The 22,287-nt window shown below is 38.7% G+C and overlaps 1 protein-coding gene across 8 annotated transcripts in view; it reads left to right on the forward strand.

The window, feature by feature from the left end:
- The window catches only part of SSH2 (slingshot protein phosphatase 2), a 255,468-nt gene that overhangs the window by 170,715 nt on the left and 62,466 nt on the right, over positions 1-22,287 (forward strand). For all 8 annotated transcript variants that reach the window (XM_057536268.1, XM_057536271.1, XM_057536265.1 and 5 more), the window contains 2 exons: positions 9,254-9,357; positions 21,862-21,926. In XM_057536268.1, coding sequence (XP_057392251.1) covers positions 9,254-9,357; positions 21,862-21,926 — 169 coding nt within the window. The remainder of the gene's footprint in view (positions 1-9,253; positions 9,358-21,861; positions 21,927-22,287) is intronic.

Raw genomic sequence — 22,287 nt, forward strand, 5'->3', positions numbered from 1 at the left:
AGAACTGTTTAGGTCATTTAGTCTTTGGTTCAGACAGCATTTAGGCTTTACCTTTTTGAAAGAAAAGTATTTAAGTCTAGAGTTTTGGGCCACAGGACTGAGAAGCTTTATTAATTCAGCCTGTAAAGGAAATGGGCTCCTTTGAGCTGAGGTGGTTTCTCCCCTCCTTGGAGGAGGACCTTCTTGAAAACAAAACTCCCCAGCACTGTCAGTCATCAGGAGGACTAGGGTCAGTTGTGTTAGGAAGTGCCTGAAACCAACTCCTTTCGTAGGCACCTAGGGGTTTTTTTTTTTTTTGGTGGTGGTAGGTGGGGGGGAGGGGGGAATATTTGTTTTTATTTCTCTGAGGAGGGGTGGGTGGAATATTGGCAGATCGCTGTTGGAGATGAGGCTGAGACTTGGTAGAGTGGCTGCAAAGGGACAGAGATTAGAAGGTGGCAGTAGTGTCATGAGGAGTTCTGGTCTCCGAATCTTAGCTCAAACTCAGAAGTGTTCGGGGGCCAGACTGCTCAGTGTAATTCCAGGGGTGGTGGCCGCCTGGAGGAGCTGGAGAGAGTGGCTGCTCTTCTCGAAGGTATTCAAAAATTAAAATGATTTTACATCTGTGCTGGTCTCACAGAATGTGCTGAATTAGGCCCGCCTACTACCAGTTGGGGCCATGACCTAGACCCTCTCTGAGGGCCCTCCAGCTCTGACCTTTCATTATTTGGTAGTACTTCAAAACTCCAAACCAAAATCTAAACACTTGAAATCCCTGACAGGAGGTCAAGTGTGTATGTGACCAGACAACATCTAGAAAGAAGCACCTTTGGTCTGAGAGAAGACTGCAGAGGAACCAAGGGCTGGTCAGGCATCCACTTCTTGTCCCATGTAGGCTTTCTTGCCCTCCTGCCTAGGCCTCATGGTCTTCCTTACTTCTTGTTTTTGGCATCTAGTTTTTGATATTTTTTTAAAGCAATGTTTAATATCCAACAAACATACTAAAGGAAAAAGAAAAAAGAAGCAACTTTAAGAAACAGCATGAAAGTATTTGCCTCATGGGAGTATGTCTAAATATTTCCCTATCCAGACCTGAACTTTGTTTTCAGGATACCATGAAAAATAGAACAAATACCACACCAGGCTTTGCCATGAAATCCTGCCTTTGTTCTCTAGATGAACTGACCAGATGTGTTTTTAACTTCTAGTTGCTTCAAATTATTAAGTCAGCAAATATGTCCTGTTATGGTAACCGCTAACTTAAGATAAAGGGTTAAAGCGCCGCCCTGGGTTTCAGATGACATGGGCCTTAGTCTATGCTCCACTGCTATCTAGCTGTGTGACTTGGGGCAAGTCATTCACATCTCTGAACTTCAGTTGATGTATCAGATTCTTTGTTGCAAGCTCAGATATGGGAACATATTGTATATGTATAGCTGATTCACTTTGTTATAAAGCAGAAGCTAACACACCATTGTAAGGCAATTATACTTCAATAAAGATGTTTAAAAAAAAAAAGAAATGAATTTTAACAATCTTAAGCAAAATATTTCTTAGAAGGATGTCAGAGCTTACCTAATGGATGGGAGACTAGAAGACCAAACTTAGAGAACAGGCAGGAGCAAAGGGCATTCAGGGAAAGCCCAGGAGCAGGAGTAGACTGTTCTATACCTTGCTACTCTCCCCACTGTGAATGTGACCATCCCCCATTCTCCCTACTCACTTGGGTCACTTGCCTGAGATTCAGGAGAGAGTTTCCAACTGGCCAGGCCTAAACCACATGCCAGCTTCCTGCAAGGCCCCTTGCAGTTGCAGAGTTGGAGGGTCACCATGACCAGGCACATTTGGGGGATTCCCCAAAAGGAGACTAGGGTGAAATTAGAAAGGAGAGCTCTATTGCTGGACAGCCAGAAACCACAAATGTCAACTCAGATGTGCCCCCATCTATAGAAATTGGAAGGTTGAATTGTATGGCCAGTGGTAAAATTATTGATCCTAGATTGTGTTTCTATCTGGACATTTCTAAGATGCACATGTTTGAGGCAAAAATGGGATAGTTACAAGATCTTATCAGTAAATGAACATTCAAAAGGAATATTCCGGGGTTTTTTCCCCTACAATTTATGGTCTGTAGGGAAAGGACCAGGAAGATTAGTCCTGATGGAATTTGTCCCTCAGCCTTGAACAGACAGACCTTTTTTTTTTCTTCTTAGATTGTAGAAAAGTAGGAAAGGGGGGGAAATAGCTGCATCTGAAGGTAGTTGTGCTGGGCATTGTGCAACAGAGTTTAAGAGGAAGATTAGCTGGAACTAAAATGGTCTGGTGGTTGTAGTTAATGAATAAGAACTGCCTTAAGCTCTTATCCACTTTGCCAATAACTGGTTTACTAATGTACCCCAGCCTCTGCTCGTCTGCTGATAGAGAAAAAATCCCGCTGCCTGCATTCATAGGCATGTATCTGGGAGTTTATGTCCTGGGTGCAGAGAGGGTTCCAGGTATCCATTGCCATTCCAACACTGTCACTTGAACGTATGGCCTGCATGTTGGAGATGGGGTTGGGGATTGTTTAATTACAGAGAATAGTGCATACAATATTTGGGTTTGGATTTTCTCCCGTTGTAACCTAAATTTCTTTAGGTTTATAGAATCAAACTTTTCTCACTACCTGAAGTGTGCTTTTGACTTTTGTAGCCATGTTTCATCCATCAAGGCACAGTGACTTTGTCCTTCCTGTTTTTTGGATTTAGCCAAACTTTTTCAGTAGGTACTAGTATTGATAGCTCTGTAGTCCTTTGGCCTCTGGTCTGATATTTGAAACTTTTTATTATGAACTTACCTTTCTGTGGGATGTGGTCACACTGAGTGGGGACATGAATTCCTTTCCACCTAATGAGATTGACAGAGCTGCCCTAGTACCTTGAATCTGAAATTAAACAGCTAAATAAGCAGAGAAAGCTTATCAGGAAAGGGAGAGTGTTGTTAGGAGAGTGGAATGTATTTGCAAGTTTCCCATAACTGAATATTCTTCAAGATAAAAATATAACAGTTCAGATTATGTGTATTTGAATTTTACATAAATGCTAACTAGCTTACCTTGTGCAGTTACATTTTGTGCCATCAACATTACACAATAATTTACCTATGAATTTTGGCTTCAAGCAGAAATGCCAAACAAACTCAAGAGTTTGGCATTAGAAACATTATAAACATGAAAATCTACTTTCTTCATTTTAATGTTAAAGTAAAAGCATTACACCCACTTTATGAAACTTGATTTCCCATAGTGAATGATTCATTTCATCTCGTGTGTTACATGTAAAGCAGAAGAATGTCTGTCAAACTAACATGTAGCAGTTTGGCCAGGTGTGTCATTGCTTTGTTTTGCTTCCTTGGCCTTCCTGCTGGTCATGGATGACCACCCTGGCCACATTCCTCAAAGGTTATTCTAACCTCAGAACAGTTAAGTATTTTCTTCACTTAGTTGATCTTTTCCTCTACACTTTGCCTGAGAAGAAACTGCCAGTTAACAAATTTCATGCTTTGCAAAGTGCTTTTGATTGGGAGGGATTGGCACAGAGTGCTTCCCCAAATTATTTAAAACACAGTACTCTTTCCTCTATTTTTGAGACTAAAATGCTACTATCATTCCCAGTTCTTTTCTCTACTGTCCAGCCCATCTGGATTCATCTCTCAGCCAGATGTTCTTTGTTCCCCTCAGTAAAGTCTTTCTGTTCATGGCCTTGATAGGGGGAACAAAAAAGGAATGAGAAGAGTTGAGATCTGAATGGATTTCAGTCCTTTTCTTTCACTTCTGTATCTACTTTTAAACTCTGTGCTGTTGAAAAGTTCTGTAGGGAAGACATTGCGTTTCATCTTACATAAACTATATCATAAAACTAGAACAGCATAATAAGAGAGTGATTCAGAGCATGGGCTTTCAAGTCAGAACTTGGTTTGAATCCTTGCTCAGAGGATTGCTAGCTAGCTATATGATCTTGGGCAGATAATTTACCATCTCTGAGCCCCTCAGTCTCTTATGTGTAAACTGGGGGTAAAAAATAGTACCTACTTCATAGGATTGTTGTGAAGGTTAAATGAAATAATGTAAAGTGCTTAGCTCAGTGCCTGGCATACAGTTGGCATCTACTCAAGTTAGCTGTTATTAGCTCAGTTCATGCATCAAACTAGGGATGACTTTCCATTTGTTGAGCAAGTGATCTTACGGCAAGAGAAGAGTAGATGTTCTTCAGACGTATTCTGATAAAAACTGGAGAATGTCACTGTCACTGTGTTAGAAAGATGATCCTTGTCATTTTCTCATCAAGCAGCTAATTACTCTCCATCTTTAGATTTGGGGAATGTTCTTTATCTTGTGTTTTCCTTAATATGGGGGTTCTTAAGTCCTTTGAGGTTTGTGTTTAACTTGGACATCTGTAATCACATACAGATGGCTCCATAGAATTTACTGGAACATTCCTTTTCCTGGGCCAGGCTCTAGATAACTGGTCAGTTCAGAAAACATGTAAAAGTTTTCATCTGCCTTTCTAGATTTTAAATTAGAGACCAACTCTGTGTTGATTGAATCTTTAGCCAGATGCTTCAGAAAGGCAAATATTTACATAAATGTCTCTCACTATTCTAGCAAGATATACTAAGCCTTTACCTTACACTGAAGTACATGTGATTAAATATACATATTATTTTCCTCATATGCAAATAAAGCATTTAATTTTCAAGTTGAAATTGATCCTCCTAAACTCTGGTGGTTTCGAATTTTATTTTTTCACTTCCATGCCACCATGTTGCCATCCCATCTTTGAGAGCATTTATAGAACTTTGACTTTTTTTCAGTGATGAAAAGGGTTTTTTGTAATCAGCTACACTTTCATTCCTGGTCCCCTTGTGATCAACAGTTTATGCCACTTTTGTGATAACTGGGGAGTCATAATCTGGGACCACAGAATAAAGAGGATTGATCGTACCATCCAGAGTGTGTCTGCCATGACTCTCTGGGGGCCTAGATCGCACCTACTAGGGCAGTCTCCTGGCCCAGCTGGACCTGCTGTGCATTTTGTTGTATCAGAAAAGTTTATTGAGATTTGTATAAATTACTCAAATAGAATGGCATCTTTTCCCTTATACCAATTATGACTTTGACTCCTGGTTTTTCTTTTATAATCAGAAATTTTCCAGGTAGCTTTGAGTTAACCAAGGGCCCTTGTCCTCCACCCCAGTCCTCCCCTTGTGAAAGCACTACATACATTTTAAAGAACACACTTAAGAAATATGCTTTAGGGCTTCCCTGGTGGCGCAGTGGTTGGGAGTCTGCCTGCTAATGCAGGGGACACGGGTTCGAGCCCTGGTCTGGGAGGATCCCACATGCCGCGGAGCAACTGGGCCCGTGAGCCACAACTGCTGAGCCTGCGTGTCTGGAGCCTGTGCTCCGCAACAGGAGAGGCCGCGACAGTGAGAGGCCCGCGCACCGCGATGAAGAGTGGCCCCCGCTCGCCGTAACTAGAGGAAGCCCACGCACAGAAATGAAGACCCAACACAGCCAAAAATAAATAAATAAATAAATAACTCCATCTAAAAAAAAAAAAAAAAAATCTTAAGAAATATGCTTTAAAGCATAAGCAACAAATGTATCTAAGAACAATATTCCAGAACTCTAAAAACCAGGAAGTTGGTGTGTTTGTCAAAGAGAAACTACTTTTGTCTCACAAAAAGAATGACTGAAATAAGCTCTCGACAAATATCCTTCTTTAGTAGATGTAGAGACCACTTTGTGTACTGGAAACCAAAGTGCCCATAGCTGTAACTTGCCTGCTGATAGGTAGACTATTTCGCCTTTATTTTTAAAATATTTTCATTTAGTAAAACAGACAGTTGCTGTGTTGGCAGAAGTGTGAATGTCATTTCCTGTCTGTGGTGTACCCCACTCATCCTGTCGCTCAGACATTTTGTTTTAGGTTGTTCCCGTAATGTGAGTGAAACAGAGTGACCCACAGCAGGGTGACATGTGCATACCACGAATGTAACAAGAGACAAGACTTGTGCAACAGACCACAAGAGTGCAATGCTTTATTTAAAGATGAAAACAAAACAAAACAAAACAAAGGCAACCAGCACGCAGAATTTTAAAGCGGCCTCTGTGGAGTCTTGTGTTTGTTTTTAGAAGACATGTTCCAGTCTATTTGGCAAGTTACCTTAAAGGTATATCAGCTTCATGCCACGTGATTAAACGATAAAATTGAATCAAGGACTGACAACTGTTATAGAGATGATTTAATTTCATTTAATCGATTAATTTATCATCAAACATTTGTATTTTACAGCCCAGTAATCTGCCACATATATTGAATTCTGTAATCATTACTTTTTACCTGTGAGATTACAGAATTTCTATTTTCTTGTCCTAAATTACAGTTTCAGGGATAGGTCAGATAAAAGAGTATGGGGGGAAAAAACCCCTGGGATGAATTCATTTATCCATCAAATATCTGTCAAGCACCTAATATGTGCTTGGCACTATTTCCAGTGTTGAAGATACAACAGTGCTGAGCAAAATAAAGTCTTATTCTTCATGGAGCTTATATTCTATCATAGGGAGATGACCACAATCAAGTATACAAGTGAATAAATATAATTTTAGCTTATGATAAATATCCTGAAGGAAACAAAACAGGACAACAGGATAGAGTATGATTGGGATGGGGGGAGAGGTGATGATATTGGAGCTGTGACTTAAATAGTGACAGGCCAGGAGAAAAGTGTCCCAAGTAGAAAACAAAGAGCACAGAGGCCCTGAGAAGGGGCCTGAAATATAGAAGAAACAGAAAGAAAGCTAGTGCAACCAGATCATAGTAAACAAAAGGGGAGATGGTATAAGACCAGAGAAATAACTTCTTATCAGCTGTTACAGGGCCTTGAGGTCCCAGCTAAGGACTTCAGGTTTTATTTATACATAAAAAGGGAGGCTGTTGTTGGGTTTTAAGCAGGAAAGTGACATTATATGATATTTATCTGTATATTTTAAAGCACTCTGGTTGCTGTTTGGTAATAGCAACTGTTATAATAATAGCAATAGTTGCTGTTTGATAGTAGTGATACAGAAATACTTGCAGACAGACCAGTTTAGAGGCTTTTTGCTGATATAATGTCTGGGGTTAGTTTCACTTCAGGGACAGGGCGAAAGAGGTAAAGATATAGAAAAAGCAGAATTGCCCGTGAATTGAAGCTGAAATGTATGAGAACGTGGGGGGCTCATGTATTATTACCTCTACTTTTTTGTATATGTCTGAAATTTTCTGTAATAAAACACTTAAAAGAAAACTTTTTAACGGTAGTCTAAGTGAAAAACAGTGGTACCCTGGATCATTGTCAGAGTAGTAATGGAGCTACGTGGGCAGATTCAAGATGTATTTGAAAGTAAATCTCATAGGTCTTGTTGAATGGATTAGATATATATTGTTGGAAATAGAGAAACCAAGGATGACTGTTATATGTTTGTACCAAACAACTTGGGTGGATGAGGCTAGGGATCAGGTTTGCAGGGGACTCAAGAGATTAGTTTTGGCAATGTAAATTTGAAATGCCAATTAGTTTTCCAAGTGGAAATGTTGAGTAGGCAGCACAGTGTAATTTACAATACATTAGCTAACACTGAATGGCGTACTCGCAAGCAATCTTGGAATCCTTCCTTATGTGTTTCTAAACTTTGCCATTAATGATTTAGAAGTTCTATCCTTTTCGGATTCTGTAGATAACATTGAAAGGCTTAGTCTGTCGATATGAAATAATTTAGATACAATTTCTGTTTTCTGTGGATATCCACTAGTAATTGTATTTTGAATAGCTTCTATCCTGAGCAGTAGTTCCCCACCTCTGTTGAGCTATCATTCACATGAAGGATGTTAACATGGAGGGCAAACTCCATGGGTTGACCATACTTCCTGTGCACTACTCCTTTTCAATGCATATGGAAATGGAAGTTTGTGAAAGTAAAATTTTGAGTAACGCTTTAGTGTGATGTGTGTATATTTTAAATATAAGTCTGTTATGCAAACTTTGGATCTATTATTAGTAGCTAAGTATTGTAACGTATTTCACGTCTGATTAGAATGCTGTTGAAACACCATTATTGACAACCACAGATCTATTAGTTATTGACAACCATAGATCTATTAGTTGTTTTTTTTTTAATTTATTTATTTTTTATTTATTTTTATGGCTGTGTTGGGTCTTCATTTCTGTGTGAGGGCTTTCTCTAGTTGTGGCAAGCGGGGGCCACTCTTCATCGCGGTGCGCGGGCCTCTCACTATCGCGGCCTCTCTTGTTGCGGAGCACAGGCTCCAGACACGCAGGCTCAGTAATTGTGGCTCACGGGCCCAGTTGCTCTGCGGCATGTGGGATCCTCCCAGACCAGGGCTCAAACCCGTGCCCCTGCATCAGCAGGCAGATTCTCAACCACTGCGCCACCAGGGAAGCCCGATCTATTAGTTATTGATAACCATAGATCTATTAGTTATTGATAACCATAGATCTGTTAGCTCTGTTAGTTGTTAAACTAATATTTATTAAGGGCACCACTCTAAGAAGCTTCTTATTGATTCCTCACAACAACCTCAATTTATTTATTAATCCCTGTTTTATAGATAAAGAAACTTAGGCCCCCTAAAATTCACTCAAGTAAGAAGTAGTAGAGCTAGGATTCAAACCCAGGCAGTCTGGTTCCAGAGCCTTTACCCTTATATTTCCAAAGCCTTCACTCTTAACTGCTACCATGTAATGTATATAGAATATTGTAAGTTTTGTTTCAGAAAAATTATAGTAGACAAAACTGTGTGAGTAACCAGAGTCTCTCTTTTTTTTTTTAATTGAAGTATAGTCGATTTACAATGTTGTGTTAGTTTCTGTTGTACAGGAAAGAGATTCAGTTATACATATATATATATGTGTGTGTGTGTGTGTATATATATATATATATATATATATATATATATATATACACACACACATACATACATATTCGTTTTCATATGCTTTTCCATCATGGTTTATTACAGGATATTGAATATCGTTCCCTGTGCTCTACAGTAGGACCTTGTTGTTTATCAGAGGCTCTTTTGATTTTATTTTTACTTCATCCCATGAGGTTGGAACTTTAGAAAAGGGAAGAGAAAATAATCCCAAAGTCGGTCTTCATCTTACTCTTTGATTTTCTTCCTTAAATTACTTGTTTATTTATTTATTTATTTTTACTTTTTCCTTATAGCATCAGCGAGAGCTTTCTAACTGTCAAAGGTGCTGCCCTTTTTCTACCACGGGGAAATGGCTCATCCACACCAAGAATCAGCCACAGACGCAATAAGCATGCAGGTAAAGCTCCACATATGCCATTCCTTTTCTTGGTTTCTTTGCCTTTTGTTTTGTTCTAAAAGACTGACTACCTCATCACCATTTCTTCAACAGTTCTGTAATAGTGAAAGAAAGCATTGTACTATGCTGTAATCACTTTTCTTTCGCTCTCATAGACCATATTTCTGGCACTTAGCAGAATACCTTATACATGAAGTAGATGTTCAATAAATTTTTGTTGGAAAAATAATCAGGTACAAAAATACGCCAATGAAGTCTTATGTGACATCTCGATTAAGGTTTTGGTAATCAGCTAAAAGATGTTCAGATGTTTCTTCAGACTCTATGCAAAATCAATTAACCAAAGATGACTTTTTTTTTTCTGTCTGCTCTCTAGTGATGTTATGAGGAGACTAATATGGTATATTACTAATATAAATAAATTCAGTAGCACTATTGTGTTAACAAGAGTTATCATATCACATATTAAAATACCAGTTCTTAAATACCAGAGTCTATTTCTTGATTGTGTTCACGCTAAAAAGACTGGAAATTTAATTCAGAGGACTTTTATAGAAACAAGGAATCATCAAATAAATGTTCACTTAGAGATAAGTATAATACTCTGATTTTGAAATAACCCACTAATATTCTGCACCCAGTACCAATGTGAGGCTTGTTTCCCCACACATCCAAGCAATTCTCAGACACCAGCTGGGTGTCCTGCAATTCAACTCAATTCTGACACTATCTCCTTGGAGATAGTGTCAGATTCCACAGGTTAAGGGCTCAGTTGTATAAGGCTGCCCCCCTTACCCCCCACTTCAGGTGCCAGTCACAAGTCTGGGTTGTCTGTAGATTGGAAGTTCCAATGACCCCTTCCTTGGGTTTGTTTAATTTGCTAGAGCAGCTCACAGAACTCAGAGAAACATTTTACTTATTGGATTACTGGCTTATTATAAAAGGATATAACTCAGGAACAGCCAGATGGAAGAGATGCGTAGGGCAAGGTATGTGGGAAGGGGCACGGAGCTTCTGTGCCCTCTCTGAGTGTATGCCCTCCCCAAATCTCCATGTGTTCACCAATCTGGAAGCACTCTGAGCCCTGCCCTTTTGGGTTTTTGTGGAGGGTTCATTACACTGGCATGATTAATTCAATTGTTGTCTATTGGTGATCCATTGAACTTCCAGCCCCTCTCCCCTGCCCAGATAAGGAAGTTCCAACCCTCTAATCACATGGTTGGTTCCCCTGGCAACCAGCCCCCATCCCTAGGTGCTTTCATAGAGTCAAGTCATTAATAGAACAAAAGACACCTTCTTTGCTCCACATCACTTAAGAAATTCCAATGACCACTGTAAAGCAATTATACTCCAATAAAGATGTTAAAAAAAAAAAAAAAGAAAGAAATTCCAATGATGTTAAGAGCTCTGTGCCAGGAACTGGACAAAGACCAAATATATATATATTTTTATTATAAATCACTGTATCACACCCACTAACAGTAGTGTACGCATTTAATATTTCCATATGTTAGACTTCTCTATAGTCAGGTGCATTGTGGTGATGAGGTTAAGAAAGAATCGAAGAAAGTTTGTCTAGAGAAAGAAGTCTCCAGGTATAGGATATCCACAGTTTAAAGGAAAATAATCAGCCTTATGCCTCTCTTCTAACAGCAAGCCTAACTTGTGTCATTTTGGGGGGGAAAAAAAAGTCAGTTGTCCTGAGGACACCAATTAGAGAAATCCCAATCAGTGCTATCCAAAGAGTGTTTGCTTATTGTCCAAAATATGCCATTTTGATGACGTGTGATGTCCAGGAGTGGAAGAAATTGGAATTACTAAGAGAACAAAGAAGACTGTAAACCTTGAGTGTGTAGGTCAGAGGTGAAAGCCAGAAGTACTGGGTCCCATTGAGCCAGTAGTGAGTTTAACTCCAGTGCAGGTAATCTTAGCTATTTTAGTGGCTGCCCTACTTCTTGTTTGGACCTTCATCTAGTTCCAAATGTAGCAGCTCAGAATTATAATCCATCTCATTGGACAGTATCCTCCTACCAAAACTCTCCGGCCATGGAAAATTTTTAAAAGGGGCAGGTGAAAAAACTCTTTGGAAAATTAACTTTGTACTACATTTTCTAAAACCCTTCCTCTTCAATGCCAACCACCAGAGTCAAGGGGGAAACTCCTCCCCACCCCCACCAAAATTTGAATGCACAGAGGAAGTAGACCCAGCTGAGCTTTGTGTTTCTGTTTGGTGTGGATATTTATCACAGTAAAAAGAAGACAAAATATTGGTTTAAATCCAGCTTGTCTGACTAAGATGTTAGGCAAATTGCTCTGTGGCATGTAATAGTAAGTGGGGTCAGTGGCTTTTAAAGCTCCTGGCCCTGGTTGGTCTTTTTCTTTGGTCAGACTTCCACACTCAGCTGCCACCCAGGTTTCTACTTGACCTTGTTCACTTAGCTTTCTCCATACCAAAAAGAAAAGCAGATTTAACACAAGATGAATGGACTTTACTTGTGATCCAGACCAGAACAGATGAGGCAGTGTGAGTATAAATGCAGCTCACAGAGCCAGACGTTCACATAAGCTGGAGCTCCCTTGGCTGAGCCCGCAGTAACTGAAAGATGATGGCAGAATTGCGAGCAGATCAAGGGCTTACTCTGTCTAATTGTACTTTCTTATGCATATTTCTTGAACAAATGAGTTAGAATTTTATCTGGGCTTCATTAAAAATATCCAAGTACTTTTTTGTAATCAAAAAGTGATATTATAAGTGAATGTCTGCTAACATTTTAAAGAGAAATAACCAAAAGTCTTTAAAATCAAACTGAAGTCTAAAACTTGGCTACCAGCAGTGAAGTCTAGGAAAACAAAATGTAGGAAAAGGATCTTAATGGTACGGGTATATTGCCTCTGTTAGTCTCTGTGAAGGACAGTTTCCCAAGAGGAAATACCTCATGGCAGTACTTTTCACCACTAGCAAACCTGAGCTTCCACATACCCAGCCTGCGTAAGAAGCCCTACTGTAGGGGTAGGGCTCCCTGACTTTTGTCGGACCTTCTAAGAAGGTCCAGCTAGATCTTTGGGCCAGTAGTGCTTGGAGTGGAGTCTTAGGGCTGCTGTTTGCCCAGAAATGTTTCTCCTCTAGAAGTTCTCCATGCTGAAAATTCTTTCTTCAGGTTATTTGTCCTGACAGAACTAAAGGAAACTTAATTTTTTAAAAGCCTGAGCTGCTTACCTCAGTTGTGACTGTAGTCATTCTTCATTGTTTATACCTAACACTTTGTCTCCCCACGCTGATTCTTTTATTTTTAACAGCTTTATTGAGACATAAATACCATATTATTCACCCAATTTACCCATTTAAAGTGTACAGTCAGTGATTTTTTTTTTAGTATATTCACAGAGTTGTGTAGCCATCACCGCAATCTAATTTTAGAACATTTTCATCACCCCAAAAAGCAACCCAGTACCCATTAGCAGTCACTCCCTGTATCCCCCACCCTCCCTCCTAGCCCTAAACAATCACTAATCTACTTTCTGTCTCTATAGATTTGCCTATTCTGGGTGTTCCATGTAAGTGGAACCATATAAACAATCTTTTGAGACAGGCACCTTTCACTTGAGACATGGCCCCTTTCAAGGCTCACCCATGTTATAGTATGTAACAGTACTTTATTCCTTTTTATGATTGAATAATATTCCAGTGTATGGATATACCACATTTTATTTATCCATTCATCAGTTAATAGACGATTGAGTTTTTTCCATTTGGGGGCTAATATGAATAATGCTGCTATGAACTTTTGTGTACAGGTTTTTTGTGTGGACATATGTTTTCATTTCTCTTGGATTTGTACTGTGAACCCACACTGGTTCTTGCACATGAGACTTAGATTCTGTCTCTGGGTTTGAAGTATAGTAGAATGGCCAAACATAATGACTCTTAATTTTGAAAGTTGAAAGATTCTGCAATAATGGAATTGGTCAGAAGCCAGCAGTAAAATGAGGGGGAGAAAAAGGCAAGAAAACTATTCTTTAAGAGGAAGAAAGGGGAGAATTCCCTGGTGGTCCAGTGGTTAGGACTCCACACTTTCACTGCCAGGGGCCCCGGATTCAATCCCTGGTCAAAGAACTAAGATCCCACAAGCCACAAGGGACAAACACACTTGTTTGCCAACCTACTTTTTTTTTCTTCCTGTCTCTCTCTACTTCTTGCACATATCAGCATTTCATCTCATCATTAACAGCTGTGAAGTTACGTGGATGAAAATATGTATGTAGATTCCAAGACCAATGTGAGAACAGGTTACGGTGGCATCCATGATTATGCAGCTACATTACTCACTTTAGACTCTTGAAAAAGGGTTGGGCAGGAATGAAGTTTTTTTGTTCTCTGATTGTTATCGTTTATGACAGCACATTATCTAATTATCTACTAGCCAAAGCTTCCGATTTTCTAGTACAGAACAGGGAAATTGAGGAAATCTAGAATAGTTTAATACAAAGAAATTTCAACTTAGTTTTATAGAATGTATAAAAGCAAGTGAAGATTGAAATAATGATTGGCCATTTTTTATTTATTTATTTATTTTATTTTTGGCTGTGTTGGGTCCTTGTTGCTGCACATGGGCTTTCTCTAGTTGGCGGCGAGCAGGCGCTACTCTTCGTTGCGGTTCGAGGGCTTCTCATTGCAGTGGCTTCTCTTGTTGCGGAACACGGGCTCTAGGTGTGCGGGCTTCAGTAATTGTGTTGCACGGGCTTTGTTGCTCCGCGGCATGTGGGATCTTCCCGGACCAGGGCTCGACCCCGTGTCTCCTGCATTGGCAGGCAGATTCTTAACCACTGCACCACCAGGGAAGTCCCTGATTGGCCATTTTAAAGCACCTAATAATATGTTCACTAGAATATATATCCCTTGAGATCTGCAGTATTTAATAAGTACTGTCTTTTTAATATCAGCTACTGCTGTGGAAATCATTTTTATTTTTTTTTTTTTATTTTTTATTTTTATTTTTCTTTTTTTTTTTTTTTCCACACACACACACTGTATTTTATTTTTACAAGAGATAAATAGACTGACACCAAGCATTGTACATGGATGACCACAACAAAAGCAACAATGATTGCAATTACCAAACATGAAACACAGTTATACTATGTCATAATATTGACATTCAGTCCAGTAATCCTCCACTGTAACAGCTCCTTTACTTTGCAGTGAAAATTGATTTGTATATTCTTTTCCTCTGAGTCCTTGTGGGATTTTTTTTTTTTTTAATTCAGACAGAAAGTCACAAAAATTATACTCATCCTCATCAGTTCACTCAGTCCCATGTAATTAATTTCTTTTTTTTTTCATCTTGATCTTTTGTTAGCACTTTTATGAGTTCATCAGTTTTTCATTAGAGTTCTGAAAATGCTTATTCATTCAGTTCAGCAGTACAGTCAGTTACCAGAAACCTGTACTTGTCAGAGTCTTTTCCATGAATTTCTTGAAGATGAAACCCTTTTATAGGAACATATTTGCAAAATCATCAGAGTACACCCAGAACTGTCTGTAAATGACAAAAGACTTAAAAATGACCATGGTTAAAGATTTGATGAAAGTTCATAATAATGCAGTTGACAAGAAAAGTAGTTATTTCTGAGATATACATTTTAAAGTAATAACTAGGATTATTACTTATAACATTATACCAGAACATATAAGATTTTTAGACGTTTCCTGTAATGTCTGAAACATTTATATTAACATATTTCCATACATATTTCCATACAAATACAAATATAAGATTTTTAGAAATTTCATGTAATGTCTGAAACATTTATATTAACATATTTCCATACATATTTCCATACAAATACAAATATAAGATTTTTAGAAATTTCATGTAATGTCTGAAACATTTATATTAACATATTTCCATACATATTTCCATACAAATACAAATATAAGATTTTTAGAAATTTCATGTAATGTCTGAAACATTTATATTAACATATTTCCATACATATTTCCATACAAATACAAATATAAGATTTTTAGAAATTTCATGTAATGTCTGAAACATTTATATTAACATATTTCCATACAAATAACCCAATGATAGTTTAGTATTAGTTGTTTTGTTTGTTTTTTTATACTGCAGGTTCTTATTAGGCATCAGTTTTATACACATCAGTGTATACATGTCAATCCCAATCGCCCAATTCAGCACACCACCATCCCCACCTCATCGCAGTTTTCCCCCCTTGGTGTCCATATGTCCATTCTCTACATCTGTGTCTCAACTTCTGCCCTGCAATCTGGCTCATCTGTACCATTTTTCTAGGTTCCACATACATGCATTAATATACGATATTTGTTTTTCTCTTTCTGACTTACTTCACTCTGTATGACAGTCTCTAGATCCATCCACTTCTCAACAAATGGCTCAATTTCGTTCCTTTTTATGGCTGAGTAATATTCCATTGTATATATGTACCACATCTTCTTTAGCCATTCGTCTGTTGATGGGCATTTAGGTTGCTTCCATGACCTGGCTATTGTAAATAGTGCTGCAATGAACATTCGGGTGCACGTGTCTTTTTGAATTACGGTTTTCTCTGGGTATATGCCCAGTAGTGGGATTGCTGGGTCATATGGTAATTCTATTTTTAGTTTTTTAAGGAACCTCCATATTGTTCTCCATAGTGGCTGTATCAATTTACATTCCCACCAACAGTGCAAGAGGGTTCCCTTTTCTCCACACCCTCTCCAGCATTTGTTGTTTGTAGATTTTCTGATGATGCCCATTCTAACAGGAGTGAGGTGATACCTCATTGTAGTTTTGATTTGCATTTCTCTAATAATTAGTGATGTTGAGCATCTTTTCATGTGCTTCGTGGCCATCTGTATGTCTTCTTTGGAGAAATGTCTATTTAGGTCTTCTGCCCATTTTTGGATTGGGGTGTTTGTTTCTTTGATATTGAGCTGAATGAGCTGTTTATATATTTTGGAGATTAATCCTTTGTCCGTTGATTCATTTGCAAATATTTTCTCCCATTCTGAGGGTTGTCTTTTCGTCTTGTTTATGGTTTCCTTTGCTGTGCAAAAGCTTTGAAGTTTCATTAGGTCCCACTTGTTTATTTCTGTTTTTATTTCCATTACTCTAGGAGGTGGATTGAAAAAGATCTTGCTGTGATTTATGTCAAAGAGTGTTCTTCCTATGTTTTCCTCTAAGAGTTTTATAGTGTCCAGTCTTACATTTAGGTCTCTAATCCATTTTGAGTTTATTTTTGTGTATGGTGTTAGGGAGTATTCTAATTTCATTCTTTTACATGTGGCTGTCCAGTTTTCCCAGCACCACTTATTGAAGAGACTGTCTTTTCTCCATTGTATATCTTTGCCTCCTTTGTCATAGATTAGTTGACCATAGGTGCGTGGGTTAATCTCTGGGCTTTCTATCTTGTTCCATTGATCTATGTTTCTGTTTTTGTGCCAGTACCATATTGTCTTGATTACTGTAGCTTTGTAGTAGAGTCTGAAGTCAGGGAGTCTGATTCCTCCAGCTCCATTTTTTTGCCTCAAGACTGCTTTGGCTATTCGGGGTCTTTTGTGTCTCCATACAAATTTTAAGATGATTTGTTCTAGCTCCGTAAAAAATGCCATTGGTAATTTGATAGGGATTGCATTGAATCTGTAGATTGCTTTGGGTAGTATACTCATTTTCACAATGTTGATTCTTCCAATCCAAGAACATGGTATATCTCTCCATCTGTTGGTATCATCTTTAATTTCTTTCATCAGTGTCTTATAGTTTTCTGCATACAGGTCTTTTGTCTCCCTAGGTAGGTTTATTCCTAGGTATTTTATTCTTTTTGTTGCAATGGTAAATGGGAGTGTTTCCATAATTTCTCTTTCAGATTTTTCATCATTAGTGTATAGGAATGCAAGAGATTTCTGTACATTAATTTTGTAACCTGCAACTTTACCATATTCATTAATTAGCTCTAGCAGTTTTCTGGTGGCAGTTTTAGGATTCTCTATGTATAGTATCATGTCATCCGCAAACAGTGACAGTTTTACTTCTTCTTTTCCAATTTGTATTCCTTTTATTTCTTTTTCTTCTCTGATTGCCGTGGCTAGGACTTCCAGAACTATGTTGAATAATAGTGGTGAGAGTGGACATCCTTGTCTCGTTCCTGATCTTAGAGGAAATGCTTTCAGTTTTTCACCATTGAGAATGATGTTTGCTGTGGGTTTGTCATATATGGCCTTTATTATGTTGAGGTAGGTTCCCTCTATGCCCACTTTCTGGAGAGTTTTTATCAGAAATGGGTGTTGAATTTTGTCAAAAGCTTTTTCTGCATCTATTGAGATGATCATATGGTTTTTCTTCTTCAATTTGTTAATATGGTGTATCACATTGATTGATTTGCGTATATTGAAGAATCCTTGCATCCCTGGGATAAATCCCACTTGATCGTGGTGTATGAACCTTTTAATGTGTTGTTGGATTCTGTTTGCTAGTATTTTGTTGAGGATTTTTGCATCTATATTCATCAGTGATATTGGTCTGTAATTTTCTTTTTTTGTAGTGTCTTTGTCTGGTTTTGGTATCAGGGTGATGGTGGCCTCATAGAATGAGTTTGGGAGAGTTCCTTCCTCTGCAATTTTTTGGAAGAGTTTGAGAAGGATGGGTGTTAGCTCTTCTCTAAATGTTTGATAGAATTCACCTGTGAAGCCATCTGGTCCTGGACTTTTGTTTGTTGGAAGATTTTTAATCACAGTTTCAATTTCATTACTTGTGATTGGTCTGTTGATATTTTCTGTTTCTTCCTGATTCAGTCTTGGAAGGTTATACCTTTCTAAGAATTTGTCCATTTCTTCCAGGTTGTCCATTTTATTGGCATAAAGTTGCTTGTAGTAGTCTCTTAGGATGTTTTGTATTTCTGCGGTGTCTGTTGTAACTTCTCCTTTTTCATTTCTGATTTTATTGATTTGAGTCCTCTCCCTCTTTTTCTTGATGAGTCTGGCTAATGGCTTATCAATTTTGTTTATCTTCTCAAAGAACCAACTTTTAGTTTTATTGATCTTTGCTATTGTTTTCTTTGTTTCTATTTCATTTATTTCTGCTCTGATCTTTATGATTTCTTTCCTTCTGCTAACTTTGGGTTTTGTTTGTTCTTCTTTCTCTAGTTTCTTTAGGTGTAAGGTTAGATTGTTTACTTGAGATTTTTCTTGTTTCTTTAGGTAGGCTTGTATAGCTATAAACTTCCCTCTTAGAACCGCTTTTGCTGCATCCCATAGGTTTTGGGTCGTCGTGTTTTCATTGTCATTTGTCTCTAGGTATTTTTTGATTTCCTGTTTGATTTCTTCAGTGATCTCTTGGTTATTTAGTAACGTATTGTTTAGCCTCCATGTGTTTGTCTTTTTTACGTTTTTTTCCCTGTAATTCATTTCTAATCTCATAGCGTTGTGGTCAGAAAAGATGCTTGATATGATTTCAATTTTCTTAAATTTACTGAGGCTTGATTTGTGACCCAAGATGTGATCTATCCTGGAGAATGTTCCATGTGCACTTGAGAAGAACGTGTAATCTGCTGTTTTTGGATGGAATGTCCTATATATATCAATTAAATCTATCTGGTCTATTGTGTCATTTAAAGCTTCTGTTTCCTTATTTATTTTCATTTTGGATGATCTGTCCATTGGCGTAAGTGAGGTGTTAAAGTCCCCCACTATTATTGTGTTACTGTCGATTTCCTCTTTTATAGCTGTTAGCAGTTGCCTTATGTATTGAGGTGCTCCTATGTTGGGTGCATATATATTTATAATTGTTATATCTTCTTCTTGGATTGATCCCTGGATCATTACGTAGTGTCCTTCCTTGTCTCTTGTAACATTCTTTATTTTAAAGTCTATTTTATCTGATATGAGTATAGCTACTCCAGCTTTCTTTTGATTTCCATTTGCATGGAATATCTTTTTCCATCCCCTCACTTTCAGTCTGTATGTGTCCCTAGGTCTGAAGTGGGTCTCTTGTAGACAGCATATATATGGGTCTTGTTTTTGTATCCATTCAGCCAGTCTATGTCTTTTGGTTGGGGCATTTAATCCATTCACGTTTAAGGTAATTATCGATATGTATGTTCCTAATACCATTTTCTTAATTGTTTTGGGTTTGTTTTTGTAGGTCCTTTTCTTCTCTTGTGTTTCCCACTTAGAGAAGTTCCTTTAGCATTTGTTGTAGAGCTGGTTTGGTGGTGCTGAATTCTCTTAGCTTTTGCTTGTCTGTAAAGCTTTTGATTTCTCCATCAAATCTAAATGAGATCCTTGCTGGGTAGAGTAATCTTGGTTGTAGGTTCTTCCCTTTCATCACTTTAAGTATATCATGCCACTCCCTTCTGGCTTGCAGAGTTTCTGCTGAGAAATCAGCTGTTAACCTTATGGGGGTTCCCTTGTATGTTATTTGTCGTTTTTCCCTTGCTGCTTTCAGTAATTTTTCTTTGTCTTTAATTTTTGCCACTTTGATTACTATGTGTCTCGGCGTGTTTCTCCTTGGGTTTATTCTGTATGGGACTCTCTGCGCTTCCTGGACTTGGGTGGCTATTTCCTTTCCCATGTTAGGGAAGTTTTCGACTATAATCTCTTCAAATATTTTCTCTGGTCCTTTCTCTCTCTCTTCTCCTTCTGGGACCCCTATAATGCGAATGTTGTTGCGTTTAATGTTGTCCCAGAGGTCTCTTAGGCTGTCTTCATTTCTTTTCATTCTTTTTTCTTTAGTCTGTTCCGCAGCAGTGAATTCCACCATTCTGTCTTCCAGGTCACTTATCCGTTCTTCTGCCTCAGTTATTCTGCTATTGATTCCTTCTAGTGTATTTTTCATTTCAGTTATTGTATTGGTCATCTCTGTTTGTTTGTTCTTTAATTCTTCTAGGTCTTTGTTAATCATTTCTTGCATCTTCTCAATCTTTGCCTCCATTCTTATTCCGAGGTCCTGGATCATCTTCACTATCATTATTCTGAATTCTTTTTCTGGAAGGTTGCCTATCTCCACTTCATTTAGTTGTTTTTCTGGGGTTTTTTCTTGTTCCTTCATCTGGTACATAGCCCTCTGCCTTTTCATCTTCTCTGTCTTTCTGTAACTGTGGTTTTTGGTCCACAGGCTGCAGGATTGTAGTTTTTCTTACTTCTGTTGTCTGCCCTCTGGTGGTTGAGGCTAAGAGGGTTGATGGGAGGCTCTGGTGGTGGGTAGAGCTGACTGTTGCTGTGGCGGTCAGAGCTCAGTAAAACCTTAATCCACTTGACTGTTGATGGGTGGGGCTGGGTTCCCTCCCTGTTGGTTGTTTTGCCTGAGGCAACCCAACACTGGAGCCTACCCGTGCTCTTTGGTGGGATTAATGGCAGACTCTGGGAGGGCTCACGCCAAGGAGAACTTCCCAGGACCTCTGCTGCCAGTGTCCTTATCCCCACGGTGAAACAGAGCCACCACTTGTCTCTGCAGGAGACCCCCCAACACCAGCAGGTACGTCTGGTTCAGTCTCCCCCAGGGTCACTGCTCCTTCCCCTGGGTCCCGATGCACACATTACTTTGTGTGTGCCCTCCAAGAGTGGGGTCTCTGTTTCCCCCAGTCCTGTCACAGTCCTGCAATCAATTCCCACTAGACTTCAAAGTCTGATTCTCTAGGAATTCCTCCTCCCGTTGCCGGACCCCCAGGTTGGGAAGCCTGACATGGGGCTCAGAACCTTCACTCCAGTGGGTGGACTTCTGTGGTATAAGTGTTCACCAGTCTGTGAGTCACCCACCCAGCAGTTATGGGATTTGATTTTACTCTGATTGCGCCCCTCCTACCGTCTCACTGTGGCTTCTCCTCTGTCCTTGGACGTGGGGTATCCTCCTTGGTGAAGTCCAGGGTCTTCCTGTCAATGATTGTCCAGCAGCCAGTTGTGATTCTGGTGCTCTCGCAAGAGGGAGTGAGAGCACGTCCTTCTACTCCGCCATCTTGGTTAATCTCCTGGAAATCATTTTTAACTGTTGACATTATTCTAGGGGGGAATCTAAAATTCTTCTTAGATTAAGTGCAACTGAATATCACAATTACAGAGATAAGAATGGCAAAATGGTTAGCTTTTTAAAAGTTAGAGATAATTCTAACACTGTATACCATACATCCCAATTTCAAGATTCCCTTGATTCCACCTCCAGTGGGCCTGAAAGCACAGCCAGTGCTTTCTCTGCCCAACACATTGTACCATCGCTCTCATCAACATCAATCATGGTACAAAACTGACTGGTTTCAAGTGCAGCTTCCATAGGACAAACACGAAGCAAATTTTAATGTAGTATAGACTTAAAAGTGAATGTATAGAGATCCAGTCTACCATTCATATTAAGACACTCACTCAATTTCTGTGTCTAATTAGAATCCCTCAGTGAACCAGAACTTTCTTTTACACAAGTTATTAGGGTAGAAGGAATCGTCTCTGTTAACATTACAATGGAGAATAATTATCCTTTGTTTTGTAAATTTCACCAGGTGATCTCCAACAGCATCTCCAAGCAATGTTCATATTACTCCGCCCAGAAGACAACATCAGGCTGGTAAGTTAGAGGTATTATTATCTTTTTTCCTCAAAAGACTGTCTAAGATAGCAAACACTAAACAGTCATTTTTATGTCCCAGCATAAAAACTGTGTGAAATAGAAAAGAAGAATGACATGTCCCCATCATCAAAGAGCTTAGAATGTAACTGGGGATATGAGTTAATCTGAAATGATGTGAAATAATTTGGTTCAAGACTTGATGAGCACCAGTTTGTAAGTTACTGACCATAACACCAATTAAAATTCAGAAAAAAGAAACTGGGCCACTTAACCTAGTTGAGGAAGGTTTTATATAGACAGTAGAGCTTAAGCTGGGTCTTGAAAGATGATGAGATTGGCAGAAGGAAAGAAGACAATC

Source organism: Balaenoptera acutorostrata, chromosome 20 (assembly GCF_949987535.1).
Source record: "Balaenoptera acutorostrata chromosome 20, mBalAcu1.1, whole genome shotgun sequence".
Classification (NCBI taxonomy): domain Eukaryota; kingdom Metazoa; phylum Chordata; class Mammalia; order Artiodactyla; family Balaenopteridae; genus Balaenoptera; species Balaenoptera acutorostrata.